Source organism: Callorhinchus milii, unplaced genomic scaffold (assembly GCF_018977255.1).
Source record: "Callorhinchus milii isolate IMCB2004 unplaced genomic scaffold, IMCB_Cmil_1.0 Scaffold10, whole genome shotgun sequence".
Taxonomy (NCBI): domain Eukaryota; kingdom Metazoa; phylum Chordata; class Chondrichthyes; order Chimaeriformes; family Callorhinchidae; genus Callorhinchus; species Callorhinchus milii.
In genome coordinates, this window is record NW_024704751.1 from 4,271,898 (window position 1) to 4,297,030 (window position 25,133).

General features: G+C 43.3%; 1 protein-coding gene across 1 annotated transcript; it reads right to left on the reverse strand.

Moving 5' to 3' along the window:
• Positions 1–972: 972 nt before the first annotated feature.
• On the reverse strand, positions 973–21,583 carry rflnb (refilin B). The gene is made up of 3 exons (XM_007900731.2): positions 21,251–21,583; positions 4,916–5,025; positions 973–4,068 (listed from the first exon to the last, which is right to left on the reverse strand). The coding sequence occupies exons 1-3, from the start codon at positions 21,503–21,505 to the stop codon at positions 3,735–3,737; spliced, it is 699 nt and encodes a 232-aa protein (XP_007898922.1). The 5' UTR covers positions 21,506–21,583; the 3' UTR covers positions 973–3,734.
• Positions 21,584–25,133: the final 3,550 nt, after the last annotated feature.

Sequence of the window (25,133 nt, forward strand, 5' to 3'; positions counted from 1 at the left end):
CATGAATTAAAAATGTCCTCCCCACCCCACCACTCCAAATATCCGAACCATTCAAACATTTTTCATAAAGTCCTGGAATGTTGCTAGTCTTATCAACAGGGACTGTGATGATTTTAACTCTATGGCAAATTGTAATACAATAGAATGAAGCCGAAGTAAATCGTCATTGAGTTTATTCCTCCATTATAGCCAGGGATTGTCTTATCAATTTTTCTTCAGCTTTAATTTGTACGGATGAAATCGGGAATGAATCGAAGGCATCCTCGTGAGATCGACAGTTCAATACACCAGCTTGACCTGTGCTGTGATCAGGGAGAGCAACCACGTGGAAGTCTAAACCACATGGCCTTGCTCTCCTTTAGCAGAAGAGCTACAACCTGGAAGAGAGGAGGAAAGTGGGAATATAAATGTCTCTTCCCCCCCCCCCCTCCCTACCTCCCTCTCTGCAGGAGGAGCAATTAACAACTTCAGATGCTTCATTCATCACAAAACTCAAGCAACGTGAGGCAGAATGTGTGTTGTGCAAAAACCAAGAGAGGGAGAAAAAAACAGTTCTATGAAAACTCGATCTTGAGGAGACCCATGCACGACAAATTAAAATCTACCCCAACCATGTCCTGTAGTATATAATGGGCGCAGAAGCTGAAAGGAAGATTGCACTATAAAACTGTCCATAGCTCAACTTTGAATTGAATTGGCAACGTGACTCAGGATCGCTGGTGTAGTCAACAGTAACGCCACACGTGTAATAATGGGCATTCTTCCATGAGGTGGAGGGACGTCGCTGGAGGAGAACAAACAGACCTTTACCACTTCACTTACCCAGGTGCTACGCTTAACCTCCGACACTGAGCAGAATGTACCCCTAACTTCAGACATCAATTGAACCCCAATATCATTGTTGAAAATGTAATAAAAATACTTTACATGGAATTTCAGTCATTTTCTACACATAGCAGGGATCCATGATAATACCAAAATCAAATTTATTTATTATTTGCACGTGAATCACTAATTTCCATTCACACAATACATGTGTAGAAATTGCAACATTTACATAACCACCTTAGCTTGCTCGCTTTCCCTTTTTTTAAAAAAAAAACTTGCAATTGTCCATCGTCCCCCATGTTACCTTGGATCCCAAGCAGGAGTTCCTCCCTTTAACCTGTCTGCAAGAGACAGGTTGATAAAACTAGGGAAGGAAACCAGCACAATCTACTTCCACTTCTCCTCCGCTGTCCGTTTAATCACTTAAACCATCACTTCAACTTGTTCCATCGAACACACTATTAAGAGACCTGTCCAATCAACAGAAGCAGACTTCAGACAAGTTGGGTCATCTCTATCGCATCACGTTTGAAAGACAATAACAAAGCCCAAACGATTCCATCGGAAACCTGCAGCCCATTGAGTTGAATTTTTTCTGTTTAACTTAACACACAACCGTTTGGAAAGTGAGGGGGGGGGGAAGGAGGGAGGGGTGGTATTTTGTTTGAAAAGAGAACTTTTATCTTGAGTATCCCATTCAGTGAGAATCACAGGCAATTTGTTTTTAAACCGCCATACAAATTGAAGGGAAAAAGCATAAAAAGGTAAATGTGGGGTGAGTGGGACTTGACAGATAGCTCTGAAAGAGAGCTGGCACCGGTACGATGGACTGAATAACCTGTGTGCGATTCTAACTGGCATGTGCTCAGGTAGCTTTCAAATAACACACTTGCAATTATTTTTCTTTTCAACGCGGGACCAGAATGTAAAGGCCTACAATGTCATTGGGTCCCACAAAATGTTTAGCTGAATTATTATACAACTACAGGCCACTGGATATTCATAGCGCATTTATTTATCCAGCTCGCAATTCATTGCTAGGCCACCACAGTATTGCTATAGCTGCTTGGCTGAGCCGGGATATTCGTGCAAACTTCTTACAATCTTCCATTGAACCATGTTCCGAACAAGTGCTTTAGTAGCAGAAGCCTCTTCTTCCTTCTTTGGTCTGTCTAATCCCTCATATAAAAGGGCTAAGAGGAAGCCTTGCCACAACTCTTAAAAGAAAAACCTTACAAGTGCTTTTAGTAGTTTTAAAGTGGCTTAGAAAGAATTGCCAAATGGTTTGCAAACGCTGCATTGCCAATCGCAACTCACGTTTAAAAGCCGGATGGTCATTAAAGGAGCAGTCCACTCTAACCATACCAACCATGGATATACTAGTTTTTAAAATTATAAAGCTGCCTCTTATGAAACAAGCTGCAATTTCCAATCGAGCAACGCAGAAGCTGTGAGATGCCTCAGTTTTGTAAACATCGATTGAAAGGAGAACTGAATTCTGTCCCATCACATCACCATTTGTAGAAACCAAAACTCGGAGTGTTTCAATGAATTGAAGGCGTGGCACACGCAAAGTTTTTGGAAACTTTTTTCTTTGGGGTGGGGGGTGTGGAGAGTTCCAACATATTCTTCCAGCACCTACTTCAACAGAGCATATACGTCATGGAGCCAAAACCAGGACACATTTTAAATAGGTGCAGTCCGCGATTGAGAGATTATGCATTTTGTACAGTGAAGAGTCACCACGCACCTCCCCCCTGGCCTCCAATGCCAACTGTTCCTTGCAGTTTGGTTGTACTGGGAAATCACACAGAATCATTCTGTTTACTGCATTTGCTACCTGCCTTTTGGGTTGGTTAAGGTGGACTGCTCCTTTCGATTGAGGAAGATTAGACCTTTCGAAATGTACATTAACCCTTCGACAAATAATGGGTTGCCCTAGTCACGTGCGTGCATCTGCGCAAAAGCATACACTTTACTTAACTACACGCACCTTTCAGTGGGCTATTTTTTTTTGTTGCAGGCATACACACTGCAAGGTCCCATAATTAAAGGCAAATATCTCATTTAAAGGATTGTCAGCCAGTTAGGATGTATCAAATACTGTACGGTAAGCATCAGGGGGCGATGTCAGAAACGCCAGGAATGAGCCACGTTGAGAACCGATACGCTCTCGATGTCCCACTAGTTGAGAAATAACAGGTACGCTTAACTGAACTGGCGTGCATTGGAAGAAATTGTTCACTACCATTTACACAGAAACGAGCAGTAAAGATACTGTATACAGAATTACAACCGACGTGAAATCTCGATACTCCGATGAAGCTTCTTGCCCACTATCGTTCTGGCATCCCATCCCACATACAAGAGGGTCGTAATCGCTGCTTCACCCAGCAACTCTGTACTACGCACGTCTTGGCCCAGGTTGGAATGGGCAAATGTCACGCTTGCATCTTTAGCCAGAATGCACTTTGCATACAACCCTGTGCAACCATTTAAGTCCTTAAAGAAAATAACCGACATTCAGTGTTCGGTCCTGGATAGTTTCAGATCGGAGATCCCCACAGATGAACTGGAGCCGGATAGCTTGCATCTCGACACCATGTCCAGTCTGTGCACAGACTGTAAATCCTTTATTCATTCCCCAAAAAAAATTAATAGAAAAACTTCCCTCGTGGTTTAATTTCCTGCTTAAATGTTAACGGTGTTAACTTTTGAAAATGAAATTGCTAACTTTATCCCCGTGGTGGTTTAATGTAGGCTATGTTGCAAGGAGCAAAAAGAAATTGAGTCTCGAACAGGTTAAGAAGCAATTGGACAGTTTAAAGAATGACTGCAGACGAGGATTCAAAAGAATATTCTTTCTTCTTCGAACAAAAAGCACGACACAGTATTTGTTGTTTCAGTCACTGGTCATCTCGAAGGACCAATTCACTGCCGTTGTATTCCGTCGTCTCGAGTTCAACGCTGGACAGAAATCGCCTCGCTGCTTTCCTGCAGTTGTAATCCACGGTGGTGGTGTAGACAGTCTTTGCGCACTTGGGATACACAATGGTGGTGCTCAGGAATCGCAGAGGTTTGAGTCGCGGTTGAAATCTCAGCTCGGTCTTGTAGCTCCGCCACGTGCAGTTGGGGACACAGACGACTGTCTGGCTGCAGGAAGCGATTCCAAAGGTTAACGGCAGGAACACGTTGTCGATATAGTGCCTGTCCGAGTCGTACCTCACCGAGGAGGTGTACCTGGATCACACAGACATCATTAATTATATTAAGAACGTTCATGGAACACAACAATAATAATAAAAAAAAAGCATTCCTTGCCTTTGATATTGCGTCTTTCACATCAGGACAACGTCTCAAAGAGCTTTGTGGTATATGCTGTAAAGTGGAGTGACTATTTTGTAGGAGAATGTATAAATTATTAAGTATAAGTGCTCTGAGACGCTACCCTGTTTGGAGGGGGCTATATAAGTGCAACTTGTTGTATTACAGTACGAGGAGTCCTGTAGCTCAGTGGTTAGAGCGCTCGCCTCACAAGCGAGAGACCTGGGTTTGATTCCCGGCAGAGTGAAATGTTGGGCAGGTTTTCTTACACCATATGCCTCTGTTTGCCTCGCGGTAAATAGGAACCCGGTTGTTAGATTGGCAGATCGCTTTTCCGTAGGTAATAATTCCTTCCTTAAAATAATAATAAATTGGTCACTCAATCCACGACTTCTTTGTGGGACGCTGCTGTGCGCAATTTGCTGCCGTGCTTCGCCCACATAATATACAGTCAATTCATTTTACGGTATATTCTGTGAAGCGCTTTGAGACGACTCAAAGACGTGATAAGGCGCTGCATCAAATAAAGGGTTATTGTTATAGCTTTCTCCCTCCACAGACCCTCGCTCAACTATGAGCTAACCACAGCCTGTGTTACGGCAGGTTCCCGAAGAATAGCGGTGGCTGAGTTTGCCTGCGCACGACATCTCTCAAACAGAGGTTCAGCAGCACCCCCCCATTTCTTCATTTACAATACATCTCAGATGTTCAATGAAACATGTAACGCAACATCTCTCCCAGTGCTGCAGGATGTTTCGTTTACCTGATCTCCTTTGGTGGCAGCGGATCAACTTCCACCCCTTCTCCAAATGACAGAGGATAGAGTCGGGGCCCAAAGCCTGTGACTAAGAAGGGGGAAGTGAACTGAGCGCCCTGTGAAAAACAGAATGGGAAAGATTAAATCTCCCGTCACAAGAAGCTTTCAGACAATCCAGAGCTGGTTTCAATACCAGCCAATCAGCCCCTTCTCTCTAAACCTCTATCCCAGAGCCCCTCTGTCTCGTTCCCTCCTTTTAAAACACATCTTTAGACCTTTCTTGTCGATTTACTCACCTCTCTCTCTCTCTTCTTCCCCCCCACTCCCATTATTCCACAGCTCCCCTCTACTCCTAGCTCAGGTCCTAGATGATTCGATGAAGCACTTTGAAATGCCCTCCACATCAACGTGACAGGTGCTATATAAATGTAAAATTGTTGTAATAATCTTTGCACTTTACTTAACGCCTTATCACGTTGTCAAAACCTTTCAAAGGCACACAACAGGATTTGTACTGTGGGGTGCAGTGACTGTATTTGTAGGCAAACTTGAAGTACATTGAACGCTGTGTATGAACAATAGTAACATCCAACCTAGAAAGAATCACAATTTTAGTCTGTTTCAACGTGTCCAGAATACTAGAACCAGAGGACATGGCCTGCGATTGAAGGGACGTAAATTCAGAACAAATCTACGCAAACACTATTTAAGTGAGCAAACAGTGAACCTGCGGAACAGGCTCCCGAGGGAGATAGTTGAATCAGGAAGTGTTGATTCTTTCAAAGACAGATTAGAGAGTTTTCTTTTAGGAAACAACATTATGGGACATAGGTAGTTTGGGGCATATGTGCATGGTATTTCTCGTCTAGTATTACTTATGTTCTTACAACTTCACCTTTGATCTGAGACGTATTAAAATAGCCAAAGTAGCGGCAACGGTGCAATGACAGACAGAAGTAATTCCCTCGGACAGAAAGTGTCCTAGTTTTGAGGTTTTTATAAGGAACAAATTGTAATGTCTCAGCCAGCTCACAGGACGGTGTCAAAACAAAACTGGTGACTTGTTGACGTTTAAAAAAAAACTTCATTTTATGTTTTGTCTTCATGATAAGATGATGCATCGGAAACTACAGAAAACATTTACAGCATTTGGATTGCCAACTATAATAACAAAGGGTGGTACAGTACTACTGTAAAGCCACGAGATGTCAGCAGCACCTTAAATACTCTTTAAAAAAATGTCGATTACTTTCCGTGCACTGAAAACTACCACAGTTTGCCATTGCACCAGTCAGAGCAGATTCCTGGTATAAGCAGTTAATGCTCTCGTCAATTAACTCCTTCAAAAAAAAGAGCTAGATAAATACGCGATTAGAAACAGGCTTGAAGATTATAGAGCTAATTCTTAACAGCAGCGATCGAATCCTCCATGAACCACAATGATCGCTGCAATGGAAGATGGACAAGTTCCCACAATAACTGAGTTAGAAAAGCTGATTGACATGTGTGGCAGTTTCCTCTGCTCTCTCCCAGAAGTTTCACAGAACTATTGCTTAGGCTATTGAAATAACCAGGGCAATAATCCTCCGTAACAGGCAGCCTATGTATGGAATGGGGAAGGAGTTGGCTTAATGGGTCAAAACGACTTAACTGCTATAAAAGGGGAAATTAAACAAATCGTGCTGATGTTACAACAATGTAAATGCCTCCTATCTTTCGCAATTAATTCATTAGATTGGGAAATTATTTTTCTTGCGGTTTGACCGTGATGTGAATGCACAAGGTATTCTGCAATGTTCTTACCACACCTTCTGTATTCATTCATCAAGGCTGTGTCACAGCACAATTACTTTTAATTATAAAGTACTTAGCAAAAATACCCAATTGCTCAATTGGATTTTAAAAAAAGCTCTTTGAATTCGTGTCAATTACTAAGATAAAGTATATGTTTTAACTCCAAGAGCCATCAGTCACACACACAGACACACAGAGAGAGAGAGAGAGAGAGACAGAGTGAGAGAGACACACACACACACACAGACAGCTGACTTATCCATGCCACTCCTAGACTTCAAACATTAAATAGAATTAACGGAGGGCATTTTTTTTGAAGGAATAAGGATTACTTTCAGAAGAACTTTTGAATGAACTCAAGCAGCTGAACCAGACTGAAAGCTTTGGGGTATTACTTATTGCCGCTTTCCATTGTTCTTTTCTACAAAACAGGATTGGTGCAAAACCATCCCTCGGAAGAAAAAAAAAGACATCTCCAACGCCCATAGGTTACTGATGACCTACACACACCTAATAGTTATCCTCGCTGCATTTTTGTGGTCCTGTACAAGCATTAACCGAAACTCCCTTTAGCTGCTTGAAGTCAAGACACCCACGCCCCATGTGCCAGAAGGTAGGAAAGAAAATTATGACCGACTGAGTCAGGCCGTTAACATTGCACACAAACAGAAATCCCTGTTATAAGTCAACTAATGGCAAAATGTGTGGCATTTGGTCAGCCCGAGGAGCCAATTTAAACAGAGGTAAATTGTGCCTTTTCTCACGGCAGGGTTACAGGGCACTTTATACACCCCTCCGTAAGGTAATTTTCTCCTCTCGAACTCTGCCTGTTGTGTACACTGACAATTATGATGTTCCCAGGAGAGTTCAAGATGATTTGATCTCGGGGGTGGCCACCTACGACTAACTTCTCTTTTCCGGCCGCCTGCACCTGACCTCACGCTCCGAGATGTTGCCCTACATTAAGAGCACTATGTAAAAACGTAAGCCGTAATCCTTGCGTTTCATATAGCGCTTTATCACGTCGTCGAGACGTCTCAAACGCGCTCCACAGGAAAACACTGTAAAGTGGTTTGACTGTGTATTTTGTATTGCACGTACGTATTTAGACGCTGTTGACTTCGTGTGTGTTTCGTAGACGTTTATGGAAAATATTTGCGGATAAACGCGAGAAAGGAAAAATTCTCCGAAAATTGGGATGGTCTGTCGGAGCTCAGTGACTATTTGCCCCATTGAGCAATAAAATATTGTGAAGATCACAGTTTTCTGGAGCAGGCGGAGGCTTTGCAAGCCTACACAGGTTTATTACCTCTAGGGTGGAAAGATTCCAACGTCAAACAATACCGCAAGCTCACCCTCCCAACCCCAGAGAAACCTACAAAACATTTTCACCCTAGAATTGACACTACTATAAACCAAAAACAATAATAAATTGGTCAGTTTCAATCCACGATTGTTTGTGGGACATTGCTGTGCGCAATTGGCTGCCGCGTTCGCCCACAAATATACAGTCAATTCACTTTACAGTGTGTTCTGTGAAGCGCTTTGGGACGTCCTCCCGACGTGAAAAGCGCTATATCAAATGCAAGGATTATTATTATTATTATTATTATTACTATGTTTAAATCACTATTAAGACATCTGGTATTACTAAGAGAAGTCTTCCCAACTCCCTCCCTATATACTGCTTGACTGGCATCACAAAGATGCAATACAATTTACATTTATATAGAGCCTTTCACATCAGGAGGAAGCCTCAAAGTGCTGAATTAAAAACAAAACATTAAAAAAACTAAATAAAAATTAAGCAAAATAACATTTGTTTATTATGGATTTATTATGGAGGTGGTTTATTATGGAGGTGATTTCCCTATATTTTCTTCTATGCCCATAGCCTCAAATCTGGAAAAATCCAAAGGTAAACCATACCAACGGATGAGTTATAGAAGAACAAGGGAAACATATAAGAACGTAAGAAATGCTAGACAAAAATAAATAAAAACCATCTAGTTCGTCTTCCACCTGCCTGGCGGTCACATGCACATATATCCCAAACTACCGATGTACTATATCCCAGAGTCTGTTTGAGACTCGCAGTCCACTTCACATTCCCAGCTGTAGTCATGCCCTTTAGGGCCACTTGTGGGACGCTGCCGTGCACAGATTGAGTATCATGTTTGCCTGCAAAACACACAGTCACTGCACTTTTACAGTAAAATCCTGTGATGTGCTTAGAGACATGAAAGGTGCTATATCAAATGCAAGGACTGTTATTACTATTTTACATTCTCAGCTGCAGTTCACTTCATGTGGCCAGCTGGAGTCTACTTCATTCAAACAGGCTCTGAATGCATGATGCCTTTATTACACACAGGCCTGTCCACTGATGAAACCAGCTCCTTGGAATTATATGCTTAGATTGCTTTGCTAACAGCAGCCTTAAAATTAAGAGCACTTTGAGGTAACAGCCACATGCAAAAGATCAAACACCAGGGCTTTACAGCAAAGGTTCTTAGCTGGGACCAGATTTATATAGCAATGATGCACTGAGATCCTCTTTAGCTCACTTTTATTTAGCATCAATAAATGATCCTCGTCAACTCACTAATATCTGGTCAAAACCACTAAAATGATCGATACGCACGTTCCAGAACAAAACTGTTGTCTAAAGGCCTCTATGTACTGCATTTATTAGCCCAGTAGTAATAATCCTTGCATTTGATGCAGCGTCGTATAATGTCATTACGAGGTCTCAAAGTTCTTCGCAAGATTGGATCTAAAGTGCAGTGACTATGTATTTTGCAAGTGAACGTGGCAGCCAATTTACACACAGCAATGTCCCACAAACAGTTCTAAAGTGAGTGACCAATTTTACCAGGGGGATATTTGGCAAGGACACCAGGAGAAACTTCCTTCTCTTTTTGAACGTGTAGGGAAATTTCCACGTAGGGGTGGCAAACAAGCGTGGAAATCTCAGGCTGGTTCGATACCCAAGCACAGCGATTGGCTTGAGTCAGACACAGAGTTGACCAAAAAAAAAACCCACAATATTCTGACTCTATTGACTTCTTAATAGCGAGTTTCTACGGTTTCTCCGAATCTACCACTTTTATTGAAGAGGTAAAAGTGAACTATTGCTTCACTTAGTTCCACCTGAATATCTCAGGATGGACGTTAACGAAAGCAGAAAAATTTTGTTTTGCAGAGAACGGACTTCAATGAGTTTGTCTTCTCTGCTTTATAGGGTAACTGAAGCCCATCACTCTTATGAACCAATTTCCGACATATTCCCATTCCGCTGCTGAGAACATAGAATAATACAACAGGCAAAATATGCATCAAATAATAATAATGATCCTTGCTTTTGATACAGCGCCTTATCACATCTTTGAGACTTCTCAAAGTGCTTCACAGAATATACTGCAAATTGAATTGACTGCATATTTTGTGGGCGAAATACTTTTCCATTAGCTCACCCCTTGCTTTCCTACCCCACCTGCCCACCCCTAGGTAAGAATACCTGCCCGCCCAAGAGTCTGCTTAGTCCTACATTCCTCTCTCGATTACTTCATTAATCAAATGAGCTCCTAAAACCACTTCCTCTGTATGAGTTGGCTGTTTGTGATACATTGTTCAGCAAGCTGGCTGCCACGTTTGCAGTAAATCCTGCAAAGAGTTTTGAGACGTCCTCCTGTTGCGAAAGGTGCTCTATCAAATGTGAGGATTATGATTATTATAATTGATATGAACATGACGGTGAGTCATTACATGTAGCAAACAAGACGTCTCCATTAGAACAGAGATCAAATGTACAGAAAGCAAACTACACATCCTTCACCTGAGAGGGTGAGAGAGGGCATGTGGGTCTCGAAGAGGTGATAAGGCGCTATATCAAATTAAAGGATTATTATTATGTTACCAGTTCCAGAACCAACACATTAATACCTTAAAGCTGCGTGTGACTGGCTTGGCACGCGCCCACTTTAAGAACACGCCCCGAGAGCAGATCTGACATTTAAATTCTCCGTATCTAGCGTTCGATCAGGGATTCGCGCCTATTAGTTTTCCTCAAAGCCTCGCTGTGCAAATCAGTCCATTGTCTTTCCTGGAAGAGTTTTATCGGAAAACCGAATCAGGTTCTTTGCATATGCTACGAATATTTCCATTTCTCCCCGGCTCCCAAAACACAAGAGTTACGCTGTGCAAAATGCTATTCCGTACACCAGCATCAGTGACAGCACTGGCCTCTGAACAAACAAGAATCTGCTTTGAGTATTTATACATAAACGCCATCTGCTCCGCTCCGGTAAAAGACACAGAGACTCGCAACTTTAAAGCTGATCGGTAACTTCAAAGCTTAAGATCTCTCTCCCATTCCTCCCCTGTCCCCTGTTTGTAAACTGCAGTTTCCAGTTTGAAGATCAGGACCGCTTAGTGTTGAAAGGCGGTGCTTTGAGATCATAATTTTTTTTGTTAAGTACTTTCAAAGGTAACCAAGCACGAAGATAACCGGGGACTAAGCTGGAAAACGCCTCTCTGTTCTTGCCGTCAAACCACAACCCACACTCGGAGCTCTCCAGGACCGCAAAGAGCAAGCCCAGGCATTCGCTCCACCAGAAACATCCTTCATTTGGACTAATCTCTCTTTAATATACGCGGGAGATGTCTCCGATTACGAAGAGCAACGAACCCTGCTTGAGATTCCTCCCAACAGTGAGTATGGGCCATGCCTTAAACAACAACAGTACCTGAAGCAGATCCATTCTGTCCTGAAGCTTCACAACACGGTGGATATTTGTAGGACCGTCACTTAGCTTTAGGCAAATACCTTCAGCTGAAATTCTTTTCACCCTCATCATAGACACTACCACCCATCAGACAAGGTTCCACCCATTCTCTCGACTATCCATAGTGTTGAGTCACTAACTTCTTGAAGTTGTTGTGATTTTTGTTAAAAAAAAGCAAATACAAACACACATGACAGAAAAGGTAACAAGCGCACACACACCCTAAAAATATATGGAGCCATATATGGTTACAAAACTTTATTGCCCGTATTTATTTCTTCAAGATCCGTACTTGAGTGGAATTTGGGAGATTTTTTAAAAAAAAAACAATTTAAAAAATGGTAGGTGCACACTATACTGGTGATATGATGCTGTTCTGATTCACCAGTCAATCGCTGTAGACTGTCAAAGGAGACCGGCCCATAGGGAAGGGCAGGAAATCAGAAGAGCCATAGCCTCTCTCATGTCTCTCCCTGCAGCTGGTTTCAGGTGGATGTTGGCACAGGCCCAGGAGACAACGAGACACTCTACCCTCCAAGTCACAAGTTGTCCCAGACGAGAGAAATACGCTTATAAAAAAGTTGTTCAAATGAGAATGTTGATCTTGAGTCAGGGATCCACCGCCAGCTGGAACTATCCCATTCCAGTCAAGTAACCCACTCGTCCGTTCCCGGTAATGGCTCCCAGGGACACAAGGTGTTCTCTGTTAGCTCTGGGGTGGGTGGTGGAGGTGGAATCGGGGCCCTGTGGGTTCCCTGACACTTCCTAGAAACATCCTCGAAAGATCGACTATGGGGACGCAATTGGCTGCCGTGTCTCACCCCCAAAATATACAGTCAATTCACTTGGCTGTATATCCTGTGAAGCGCTTTGAGACGTCTCGCAGATCTGATAAGGCACTGTATCAAATGCAAGTATTATTATTGTTACTTAGATAGCTTATTGGGAGTAAGGTAACCAACAATTTTCTGCCAGGCAATATCCCCATGGAATGGGAGACATGGCTTCAAATGCTTCCAACCTCAAACAGAGAGCAATTCGCTCAGCAATTAATGCCCTTCACCATTCTCTCTCTCCCCCCCTCCCACTGCCACACACACACACACCTCTTTCTGGCATAATTTTATCTACATCAATTATTTGACTACTAACAATAATTAATACCAAAACATTTGGCCTTGTGACATTTCACAAATATCCAATGTCACTTTCACACTATAATAAATAATCTTTAATAATCCTGCGTTTGTTGAAGAGTCTTTCACATTGGGTAGACATCTCAAAGCGTTTCCACGCAATTTGCTGTAAAGTGTAGTGACTGTATATTTTGTAGAAATACACAGTCGCAGCAATTACAATCATAAAATATAAATGCAATCAAGGATAAGATGTCATGGTGGGGGGAGATCAATAATAATCACTGCATCCTTACATCAAACTATCTCGAAGAACTTCACCAGTAATTGCTGTCGAGCTCGGTGACTGCTTTTATTGGCAAAGCAGTAGCTAATTTGCATTCAAGGTCCCGCAAACCGTGAGTGATCAATTTAAATGGAGGAGTGTTGGCCAGGACACACAGAGAAAACTCCCTTCTTTCTGAACAATGGCGTGGATAAACATCCATCAAGTGACTGCATGTTTCCACTCTACAAGCCCAGGGAGTATCAAGTCCCTTTATAATGTGTCATACCTAGGGTTTACATTTATTAGGTTTCAGGTATAAATCGGAAATACTTAACAAGTGAATTAATCATCGATTATAAAAACATCAATATCTATATTCTACTTAAACCAATAACACCGGCCACAACTTAAAAAACACCCTACTTATTTTGTTTTAAATCAAATCCAGCTACATGAAAACCGATACGAAATTGCAGTTGAAATGTCTGCGATATTTCCTTTCTTGCTGTTAACTTCAGAAACTGAGCGGGGGCTGAGATGCGCTTACAGTACAGTGAAGACTTCTCGTCATAAAGAGAGGGTGATGGACACGGCAGGTTTGTTGTAAATCAAGGCTGGAAATTGGCAGGTAGGCTTCTGTCACAACATACTGTTCTCGCTCTCCACCCATTCCCCCAGGAGTAATTAACCACATGCAAGTCTCCAATTGCTATTACCCCAGGGAACATCCCAAAACCTTCTGAAACATGTTGTACCTGGACCTTGCATTATTGGCTGTCAATTGAAATCCTCCACAGGTAATCTTTTCAACAACAACAACTCGCAATTATATAACGCCTTTCATGTTGGGAGGATGTCCCAAGGACGCCTTGTCTTCCCAAGGACACCCAACATGAACGGGTCAAGGCAAGGAATGTGGGGTTTAAAGGACCAGTTCAGGGTCGAATAAGACACAGAGTTTCCATTCTGGCTCGGTGAGGTGGCGTGTGTGTGTCAGCGCCTGAGGTGATGGGAGGAGAGCATCCAATGTCGACATTCAACAAGAGAAGGATAGCTCTCATCCAGGACTGGATGGCTGACAGGCAATCAGTCAGGACAGCAGTGGTCCTGGAATCGAGGGTGGAGGCAGAGGGATAGAGTTGGGTGTCATCTTCCTACATGTGGAAGTTAACCCCATGCCTGCAAATGATTCTCAAGGGAGTTTGTTAACCGGAGCAGACTTGTTCTGTCTGACAGAACGTCTAGATCACACTCTGATTACAGTCTGCTCAGATGGAAACACACACCACACTGAGCATTATTGAATACAGTATTAAATATCTCTTTCGTACACATCTGGAAGGAGCTTAGATTTCTGCTAAAGATAACCAGCCTTAAGCTAGATCAATGAGGATCGATCAGGGTTGCTGTGCACAAATTGACTGCCAAAGTTCACCTAAAAAGCATAGCCACCACACTTTACAGTCAAATCCTGCGAAGCACTTTGAGACATCTTCCGGTGTGAAAAGGGCCATATTAAATGCAAGAATTATCATGAGGTTTAGGACTTGAATTTAAAACCTCCAAACATTTGAATGTTAAATTGTTTTTTTTGTTCCGCCCACCGCAGAAAAATATAAGCCTTTTTCATCTTAACCGTAAAGCTCATTGCAATGTTTCAAACCAGCTCAATTTTGTGGTTTCCAAGACGACAGATCAGTGGGACGATGAAATGAATAACAGGGAGTCAATTCTTCACAGAACTCATTCAGTTCACCGTGATCAGCACAAGTTTGTAAAAGACAGTGTGTGGGAGAGAGGCTGTTTCGCTCACAAAATATACAAATTAATTCACTTTACAGTATATTCTGTAAAGCGCTTTGAGACCTCTCGAAGACACGATAAGGCGCTATTTCAAATGCAAGGATTATTATATTATTGTTGCAATAAAAAAAAGGACTTTCTGCAGAAAAAGAATGAACGTACAAAGCTCCGAGAGAGGCCAAAGCTGTCGACAACCCAACCCTGGGCTGAAATTATTACACGACCATAAAATCAGTTCAAACGAAGAAGACCCTTCAGCCCATCTGATCTCATCCTTCAAGAACACCCATCCTATCATCTTCTCACCACAACATCAATGATTTTTTTCAAAACTAGTCCCAGTGCCTTGGCTTCAACCACCCTTCTTAGCTATTCTTTGCAGCTACGACGAGAGGTCAGATAGACTGAGGTTATATTCCTTAGCACACAGAAGGTTAAGGTCCAATTTAATTGAGATAGTTAAATTCACGACAGGAATTGACAGATAAGATAATGACCTACTTTTGACCTACAGCTTTAAAATCAGAAGGTACTTTGAACAACAACTTGCACTGGCACGGCATTTATTCTTAATGTAGGATAACATGTCAGAGCGCTTTAGAGTGACCGCTGTTGCTTTGATCCCACCAGCGAGAGCTCCAACACGCCGAGCCATCTCACTTCTATCCATTCCTCATTAAAATCTTTCAACTCAATCTGCGTGCATTCACCGCACTAGTTGCCAGTCACTCCCACAAGTAAAACATCCTCGAGTGTGTTGTAGTTACTCAGGTTACGTTGAGCTTGTTCCTAACATAAGATCTTAAGCCAAATAAAATGTGTGTGTGTGTTTTCTTTTTTATAAACTCCCCCCCGCACAAACACACACACCACACAAATAAAAGCTCCAATTTCCTTTGCGCCAGTGGTTCCTGTGAACGGTTTTGGATTATTACCGCATGATTACGTGAGCTGTGCCACTCGACTTATTTCACACGTGTATTACTTTCACTGGAGTGAAACATCAACACGGGATACTGCAGAGACGGGATACAAGCATCGCAGATCCAGTGTTTGAGGGAAAACGGGGAAGACAGGATTTTTTGGCATTAAAAATAACCTGGGCTGAGTCCCAGCAGTGAGTGTACTGATGACTGTGATGTGTGTGTGTGTGACATCTAACACCTGGATGATTCCTGCGATCACGAGTTAGCACGAGGGAGGAACAGCAGGGTCCGAATGGTCAATCACATAGCAACACATCAACAACAACAACTTCCATTTATATAGCAGAGACCTGGGTTTGATTCCCAGGCCGGGCGAAATGTTAGGCAAGTTTCCTTAGTCCACACGCCTCTGTTTACCGAGCAGTAAGTAGGAACCAGGGTGTTAGTTGTTTGGTGGATAATACCGGGAGTAATAATTCCTTTTTTGAAAATAATAATCATAATAATATGGTCACTGAATCCACGACTGTTTGTGGGACGCTGCTGTGCGCAATTGGCTGCCGCGTTTCGCCCATAAAACATACAGTCAATTCACTTCACCGTATATTCTGTGAAGCGCTTTGAGATGTCCCGAAGACGCGATAAGGCCCACGTCAAATGCAAGGAATATTATTTTTATTATTATAAATAACTTAGATTACTTTCTGCCGCTTGTGGTCTAGACTCATAGACTGAAGCGCTCCGGGACGCTGCCCCACGTGAAGGGCGCTATATAAACACAAGTTGTTGTTGTTATAGGTGACAAAGCCAATGACTTGAAGTACCAGAGTCAGTTACTGTGGCAGCTCATCCTTGGCCAGAGTCAGCGCCTTTGAGAGGAAGGGAGAAAATTGAAAGGGGGGCTGTGAGGTGGAGGGGGGAGTGGTGGGGTGGGGGGGAGAAATAATACACACAAATTTTTTTTTATAAAACTCAGCAGCCAGCTGCACATTAAGACCCAGACATTCACGCTGTGACAGATAGTTGGCAACGGTGCAGTACGTATTGCATGGTGCTGACTGTCACAATAACTCATGTTTTTCTTTGCACTCCTGCAACTGAGCAGATTGACAAGAGTCAAAGCAAAGCCATGGGGATACAGGCCTCACAAAGTGGGAACTACATCGCACAAGTCTGGATTTCTTACATGTATAAATATATTTTATATAGTTATAAATGCATACACTCACACACACACACACACGCGCATACGCTGACCGACAAGTCATGATACCGTTACAATGTCTAATAAGTCTTAACGAAATTATGATATTTTTGTGGGGGTTTTTTAGATAATAGGGTAGATATCATAACTTTTTGGTCACCTGTATATGGATTTGTTACATGTATAATACACATATATATATTAATAATAATCTTTGGATTTGATATAGCGCCTTATCACGTCTTCGAGACGTCTCAAAGCGCTTCACAGAATATACTGTAAAGTGAATTGACTGTATATTTTGTGGGCAAAATATATATGTATATATATGAAAAAACAAAATGCCTTTTCCAGATCTGATATTTTCCACTGCAGACAACCAGCCCCCAGACTCGCTCATTGATGAATGAGATAACCAGAAGTGAAGCCTCTCTATCTCCCCTCCCACAGCCCACCCCCACTCCCCCCCTCCTTTGCCAGACTCTTTTTTTGCGATTAACTGTGTCGTGAATCATTCGCCTCGGTGAAGGAAAACGGAACACAACATATGCAGTATTTCACAATGGGGAGGGGGGTGTGGGGGGGGATTGAAAGTGGCGTTCACAGAACCAATGTAGAACAAAGGAGACTTTCGCTTTGCTACAGAGGTTATGACAACAATAATACTTGCATTTGATATGGTGCCTTTCATGTCTCAAACTCGCTTCACTGGATTTAGTGTAAAATGGAGTAACTTTGCCCAAATCCGGGCGAAGTGGAACTCTCTCCTGCAATCCTTCCGCCTTTCCCCTCATTCCCCTCTTTTAGATCACACCTAAAGACCTTCCTCTTCGGCCGTGCTTACGGGCACCTCCTCCCTTCCTCTTCTCCCCCCCCCCCGCGGCTCGGAGTCAGGTTCTGCCACTGTTAAGCGCCCCGAGATGCTCCAATGTGAAGGGCGCTATGTAAGTGCAAGTTGTTGAGTGATGCGCTACCAAATTCACTCAGCCCCGAAGTATAGGAGCCTCCAATCAGGGGCACGGAAGAAGGTTTTGCTTATGAAAGGGCTGACAACGTTCTCTTTGCAAATGGCGGAGTAAGCCGTACTTCCACAGCGCGCTCCCCGTTTATTGTGCGAAGCTCGGGAAACGCTCCGGCCACTGGCAGGTCTTTCACTTCCTTCAGCGGTTGCTTGGATTTGGTATTCGAGGGGCAGTAACCGGTTAACTGAGCGATAGCCCAGGTTAAGCCAGCAGCTCGCCCATTGCAACAAGGGGAGATCAGTGCTGGTTATGATACTGCACCACGCAGTCTCAACCATTCACGGTGTAGGATTAAGGCAGTCGTATCCTTCTCTGCTCTACCTTCTAACGTAAGAAGAGCTCCCGTTTCCCCGTGCACCAGTGTGAACCTTTCCATTTCCTGCAAAAATAAAGATATCTTTCTGGGTTTCTCTGAGCGAGATAAACGGTCAACTTGTGCCAAATTATGGTGGTGTAATGCTGTGGGCATGGGCCCAATGGGAACTGTGTTGAGACTGTGCCATGTCATTTCACATAGAACTCTTACAACCAACAGAGCGAGAGAGAGAGAGAGAGAGAGAGAGACTTCTGCCACTTCAGTCTGGTCTGGAAATGCAGCCAGCCAATCCTTGCATTGGATATAGCGCCTTATCAAGTCGTCTCAAAGCGCTTCACAGAATATATCGTAAAGTGGATCGATTGTGTATTTTTGCGGGTGAAGCATGCAGATTGAGAAGGATTAAGTGTGCTAAGCTCAATAACACCCGGTTCACCCACAGACCAAATCTTTTCATCAAGAAAAAGCGTGAAGAACCTCAGACCTCAATGACGGGACTACCCCTCCAGGTCCTAACGATGAGTCAGGCCAACGTCTCGATCAACAGTGTCTTAGCCCAGGTGTTCCATTACCACAAACCTGCCACAAGACTTGAATCACCTGAAGAGTCAATTCACCCCAGACAGACACACTCTGCTCAATACTACTTGTTGGGCGGCAGAGTTTTGGTATGCAATGTCCTGTGGCGTAATGATTAAAGCATTCGCCTCGCAAGCGAGAGGACCAGGGTTTGATTCCCAGGCAGGGCGAAACATTGAACAAGTTTCCTTACTTCACAAAGCCTCTGTTCACCTAGCAGTAAGTAGGAACCCAGTTGTTAGTCGATTGGCAGATGGCTCAGTAGGGGTAATAATCCTTCCAAAAATAAATAAACAATAATAATTGGGTCACTCAATTCTCGACCGTTTATGGCACACTACTGTGTGCAATTGGCTGCCACGTTTCGCCCTCAAAATACACAGCCAATTCTCTTTACAGTATACTGTGTGAAGCGCTTTGAGATGTCTGAACGACATTATGAGGTGCTGTATCGAATGCAAGGATTATTATGATTTATCATTACCCACTACCAGGGCACTTCAGTAAGATAATCATGTGCGAACTTCCCTGACGTAGGGAATAACAATAGCCTAAAAACGATCACAGATGAGAATGTGGCTTCAGACCGACTGACAGACAGATAGACAGCCCAGCGCTCTGTCTCTCTCTCTCCCCAGAGACGCACATCACACAGCCTCCGTCCACAATTATACCCAACGCTTTCTCGAAAGCCATTATCGTCCAGAGCGGAGCAGCTCAAGCACGCGTTCAGACGCGTTGTTTAACATTTTAACCTTCACTATGTAACAACACTATTAATAATACAAAAGCTCTTCTGCGTTGCATTCATTCGCTGGAGAACATCCAAGGAGCCAGTCTAGTCTGTTAGTATCCAGTAGCTGGAAATGACACGTGTGAGGTTGGTCAGGGAACACACACACACCACAATATATATATACACACACACAGGCACATACATATATACACGCGCAGACACACACTTACATCTACACACATACATCTACACACACGCACTCACATACATATACACACACGCACAAACATACCCATATACACACACACACACACACACACACATATACACACACATACAGACACACACAAACATGTACACAGACACACACACACCGTTTCTCAACTTGTTCGATACCGGCTGATGATCACTTTCTATCAGCATTAAGTATTTTGTTTAAAAAAAAGCTTTACTTTAAATCCCCCAAAGACACCTCTGACACATCAAATTACTCAGCGAACAACTCATCACCGCAAAGAGCAAAATTCTTTCTAAACTTCTAACCAACGATTGGGTTGAGTCAGCAAACTCACTCACTCACTCACTCACTAAACTCCACAGAGATTTTCCAATGAAAATGACCCAAAACACACACACACACACAAGACAGACAGACAGACAGACAGACACACAATCAATAAAGTTAATGACTGGGGGGGTGAAGTTCATTGCAATCTCTTAACAAAATGTTGTGCTTCTTGAGACCAGACTGGTTTCCAAGTTATACTCATGTCAGTTATTTATTTATTGAACTCAGCCCCATCTGTTAATATGCAACTAATTGGTTTAAATAAAAAATTGTGGTGGGAAGAGGATAAAGAAGAGGTGAAATGGTTGACCAGTTTAAGGTGAGAATGTTCTTAAAGACAGACAGAGAAAGACTGGATCAGGATCACAATCTTTACAAACACACACACACAGAGAGAGAGAGAGAGAGAGAATGAGAAATGTTACAGAAGGACTTTTTGGGCAACTTTGGTGGAAAACTTAAAAGAGTTCAAAATGCTTCGTTTTAAAGAAAATTGCAAAAAAAAAACAAACGTGTGTAATGAATTGGCATCGTGTTGAATTGACAGCATTTGAAGTTCGTGTCTTTTTTGGGGTGAGAGGGTGAGATTTCAGGTGTTTTAAGACAGAAATGAGCAAACAAGACAATTTAGAGAAAAAAAAACCACAATAAACCTGAGTTTGTTTGCCAGACGCTGCGGGGATCTCGTTTAAACACTATGTGTTTGGTCACTATGTGACCAAAAAGTCGTGATAACCATTTAGTTAGTTAGTTAGTCAGTTATTTATTGACATTCTTTCGAAAGAAAGAAAGAAATAGAACCAATAATGACTTTTATCTCTTCCCCCCCAAAAATCCTTAAGACTTATTAGACATTGTAATGATATACATTGTTTGATCACTCTGTGTGTGTACATATCTCTCCTCTCTCTATGTGTATATATATACACACAAACAATTATTTAAATATCTATTTAAATATTTAGAGAAGGGAAGCCGCTTAGACCGGACAATCCCCCCCGGGGTCCCCCCCGCGGGGGAGGCGTCCGGTTTAAGCGGCCGCCCCTGATTTCAATCTCATTTGATTCCTTTTTTTGGGTTAAAAAAAAATGATTATTATCATTGATCATATTATTACGATTATGTTTGCACCCAAATCTATTGGTTTTCATCGCAAATTTAAACCCCCCCCCCCCCCCCCCCACCCCCAGGGGTTTGCTCACCGTCTGGGCAGCTTGTCCTCCTCCTCTGCTGATGGTGGTGGTGGTGGTGTTGTTGTTGTTGTTGTCCTCTTGCTCCAACAACAGAGTGGCCCCAAGTCGGCTCTCGGGATGTCCCGGACAGGGCAGCCACACACTGGGGCTGGGGCTGGGACTGGGGGGAAGCCCAGAGTCAGGGCTGTCTAAGACCCTCTCTCCCATACGTTTGGGCTCCACCAAAGGTCCAGTCACCTCCTGCAGGTTCAGGCTCCCCACCATCTCTGCTGCTGCTGCTGCTGCTCACTGTGTGGCTCTCTGCTACTTCGTTTGCAACAGGACAATCTTCTATTATATATATATATTATATATATATATATAAATATAACACAGCAACAATAACATAAACTTCACAGAGAGAGAGGGGGAAAAAAAAACCCCAACAAAACTCTCTCTCTCTCTCTCACTGTCACTCACTCTCTCCTTTCCTTTTAAAAAGAAAACCCCATTTAAATAGAGAGAGGAAGGAGAATTGGGGGTTGTTTGGGGGAGGAGGGAGGTTGGGGGGGGGGGTAGGGGGGTGTTACTGCTTCGATTGCAACTGGACAATCTTCTATTATATTTATATAAATAACACAGCAACAATAAAATAAACTACACACAGAAAAATCCACCCCTCCAACCCCCCCACCACCAGCACCAAAAAAAATCTTTCTCTCTCTCTCTCTCTCTTTCTTTCCCCCTTAAAAAACAAAAGCCACTTTGAGAGAGAGAGAGATATATAGAGAGAGAGAGAAAGAGAAAGAGAGGTGAGATGTTGCTGGTTCGATTGCAACTGGACAATCTTCTTATTTCTATACAAAAAACTTGCACAGCACCAAAAAAAAATTCCCCCCACACTGCCCCCCCCCCCAAAAAAAAAGCCACTCAAACTCTCTCTTAAAACAAAACCAAAAACAACCCCCCCCCCCAAAAAAAAAAGCCACTTGGTGTGCAAAGAGGGAGAGAGAAAAAAGAATCTTTCGTGATGAAAAGCAAAAGGGAAGGATAATCTCTCTCTCTCTCTCTCTCTCTTCTCTCCCCCCTCCCAAAAAAAAAACTTTTTTTTTTGCAAAAAGTTTGCTCAGAGTTTTGTTGCTGTTCGGTTGCAGAGTCAGTGCTCTCTGAGCCCTCGGAGTCTAAGCTCTGGTGTGCAAATAGTTTGTGTGTGTGTGTAAAAAAAAACTTGGCAGACTGTGTGCAGAGGCTGTGTGTGTGTGTGTGTGTGTCTCTGTGTGTGTGTATGTATGTGTTTGTCTGTCTCTGTGTGTATGTGTCTGTGTGTGTGTGTGTGTGTGTGTGTCTGAACTGTACTGTGTCCAGAAGCTTGAGGTTGTCCCCAAAACTGAAGGATCTCATTGTTCCTTTCTCCAGTAAAAGAGCCAAGGAAAACCCCCATCCTTCCTGCCATTGGTTCGTGCTTAGGATCATGTGCAAACGTGTGGGGAAAGGGGAAGAAATCTTTCTCACACACACACACACAACGCACACACACACAGACAGACACCGAGAGAGGCAGGCGAGAGGGAGAGAGAAATACTTTTAAACTGAGCGCAGCTACAGGACCACAGGACCACGTTACTTGGACCTTCTCGCTGCCGCGTAAAGAAAAAAGGACATTTATCTATTTGTCCGCCTTTTCTGTCTGTCCGTCTGTCTATCTGTCTGTCTGTCTGTCTGTCGATCGATTTCTCCCACAAAATATACAGTCACTCCACTTTACAGTTTATTCCGGGAAGCGCTTTGAGACGTCTCAACTCCCTGATGAACCGCTGTGTCAAATGCAAGGATTATTGCTATTATTATTGCTTTTATTATTTACGGCCCCGCAAGCCGCAGGTTTCCCACCACCGCTCTCCGCAATTCTGTGAAACAAGAATAGTAAAAACACAATAAAAAAAAACAGTGACGTAAACCCCACGAAATAAACAACAGACCACAGAATCGAACTAATGATGATAACTAAAAACAATAACAACACGGAGTCCTGTAGCGTAATAGTTAGAGCACTCGCCTCACAAGCGAGAGGGCCCGGGTTTGATTCCAGGGCAGGAATCTTTCGGTAAGTTTCCTTACTCCCCGCAACTCTGTTAACCTCGCAGTAAATAGGAACCCAGTTGTGAATCGATTGGGGGATTGTTTTTCCGGGGGTAAAAATGCCTTCAAAAAAATAAAGAAATAATAATAATTTGGTCACTCAATCCACGGCTGCTGGTGGGACACTGCTGTGCGTGATTGGCTGCTGCGTTTCACCTCCCAAATATACGGTCACTACACTTTACAGTATATGCTGTGAAGTCGTCCCCTTCAAATTAGGGAAGCAGCATTGAACCTGCGCATCTCAAGAGCCAATGAAGGCGCCATTCCAGGTGCCCCCGCCGTTCCCCTACCCCCCTCCCCCACTCCGGAGCAGAAGGTCGTCAGGAATGAGGCCCTCGTTTGTTGGAATCTGACCTACTTTTTAACCCACAGATGGTTTATTTCCTTTGCAAGGCCACGAGGAGACCTCCCACAGAACCTGGCCAAGTTCCAGACAGGAACCCATCGGCGAAACACTGCAAACAACTTGGTTGCACAAACCCTAAGTGATTCATCGCGGAAGGACACTACATCATGGCAACACAGAACCGGTGTGGTTCGGTCGCCTTTCAAAGGACTCAGATGTATTTTTCCGAGTTCAAAAGAAAAACACAATCAGGGCGCGATGGTCTAAACACTATAACACAGCCTCCCTCCTCCTCTCCTGATGTGCACATAATGAGTTGCACTCCTCTTCACTGCTCTGTGGCAATATCAGAGGAGCCACAGAAAACTCACTGAAACATTAAAGGCTGATGATAATCTAAAGGCAATAATGAAATAAAACTTGTGTGTTTATCTAGGAGTTACCAAATATTCACGGATTTGTTCGACTTGCGGATAAGACGCTGCATAACACACCAAAACCACGATAAGCACAAACATTTAGGCTGAATCCGAACACTACCGTTTTATTCAGGACGTATCTTGGGCAGAACATCTCTGGGATTGGTGCCCGGTTTAGGATTTCGAGAGGAAATTTTAAATTTGCCGCTGCGCTGCCAAAGCCCGCAGTTTAACTTGCTCGGTTGAATTGGGGCTGAAGAAGTCATGAGTCGCCCACAGACGTGTCTAACTGTCTGAGGGAACAGAGAGAGAGATAATTGGCTTCAACCTGGGGAACCCGGGCAGACAGGCCAAAGCACCTGGCCTGGTTCTGTGCATTACCGCCTGTGCCACACACGGAGAGGAGTCCTCACAGGTTCCATTGAGCTCCACTTATTTTTCTATGTATGTTTTTCTCCGCAAGACACACAGCGTTCGGAGACTGGAGTCATTTAAGAAACAGTAGTGGCACAAAGGTAGTAATGGGGTTTGGCATTTGGCAAGGATGAGGTCAAATGAGCTGAAGAACCTTCTTCACCCAAACCTCTCCAGTGATCTTTGGGGTCCATTGGATTTCCTTCAATTGCACAGCATTTCTGGAGCGCTTGCCAATGCTGCTTCACAACCAGTGAATGCATGGTTTACTGTTGCCAATGGAAAGCTGAGCGGAATGTGTGTGTGTGTGTGTGCGCGTGTGTGAGGAGGGGGAGGCGGGTAAGAAAGTGAGAAGTTTGGCACTCAACGGCTTCCATAAATGTTGTGATTTTAGAGAATTTGAAATGATCAATACTCACAAGGGTTTTGCTTGTTAGAGATGTTCTAAATACGGAGTTCCCACAATCCTGACATTGGCAGCTCACTACTCAAATTTGTAGTCGCAAATTAATGGCCACTAAAAGCTTGTACTGTGCCAGACTGGTATTTCCTGTCTGTAGCCAAGAATCTCGCCTTTCTCAGAGAAACGGTC

Coding starts and splice junctions, on each gene's coding strand:
- rflnb (XM_007900731.2), bottom strand. CDS start 21,505: ATGGTGGGGAGCCTGAACCTGCAGGAGGTGACTGGACCTTTGGTGGAG. Junction 5,026..21,250: donor GAGGACAAGCTGCCCAGACG/GTGAGCAAACCC, acceptor TGTTTTTCACAG/GGCGCTCAGTTCACTTCCCC. Junction 4,069..4,915: donor CTGCCACCAAAGGAGATCAG/GTAAACGAAACA, acceptor TGTGTGATCCAG/GTACACCTCCTCGGTGAGGT.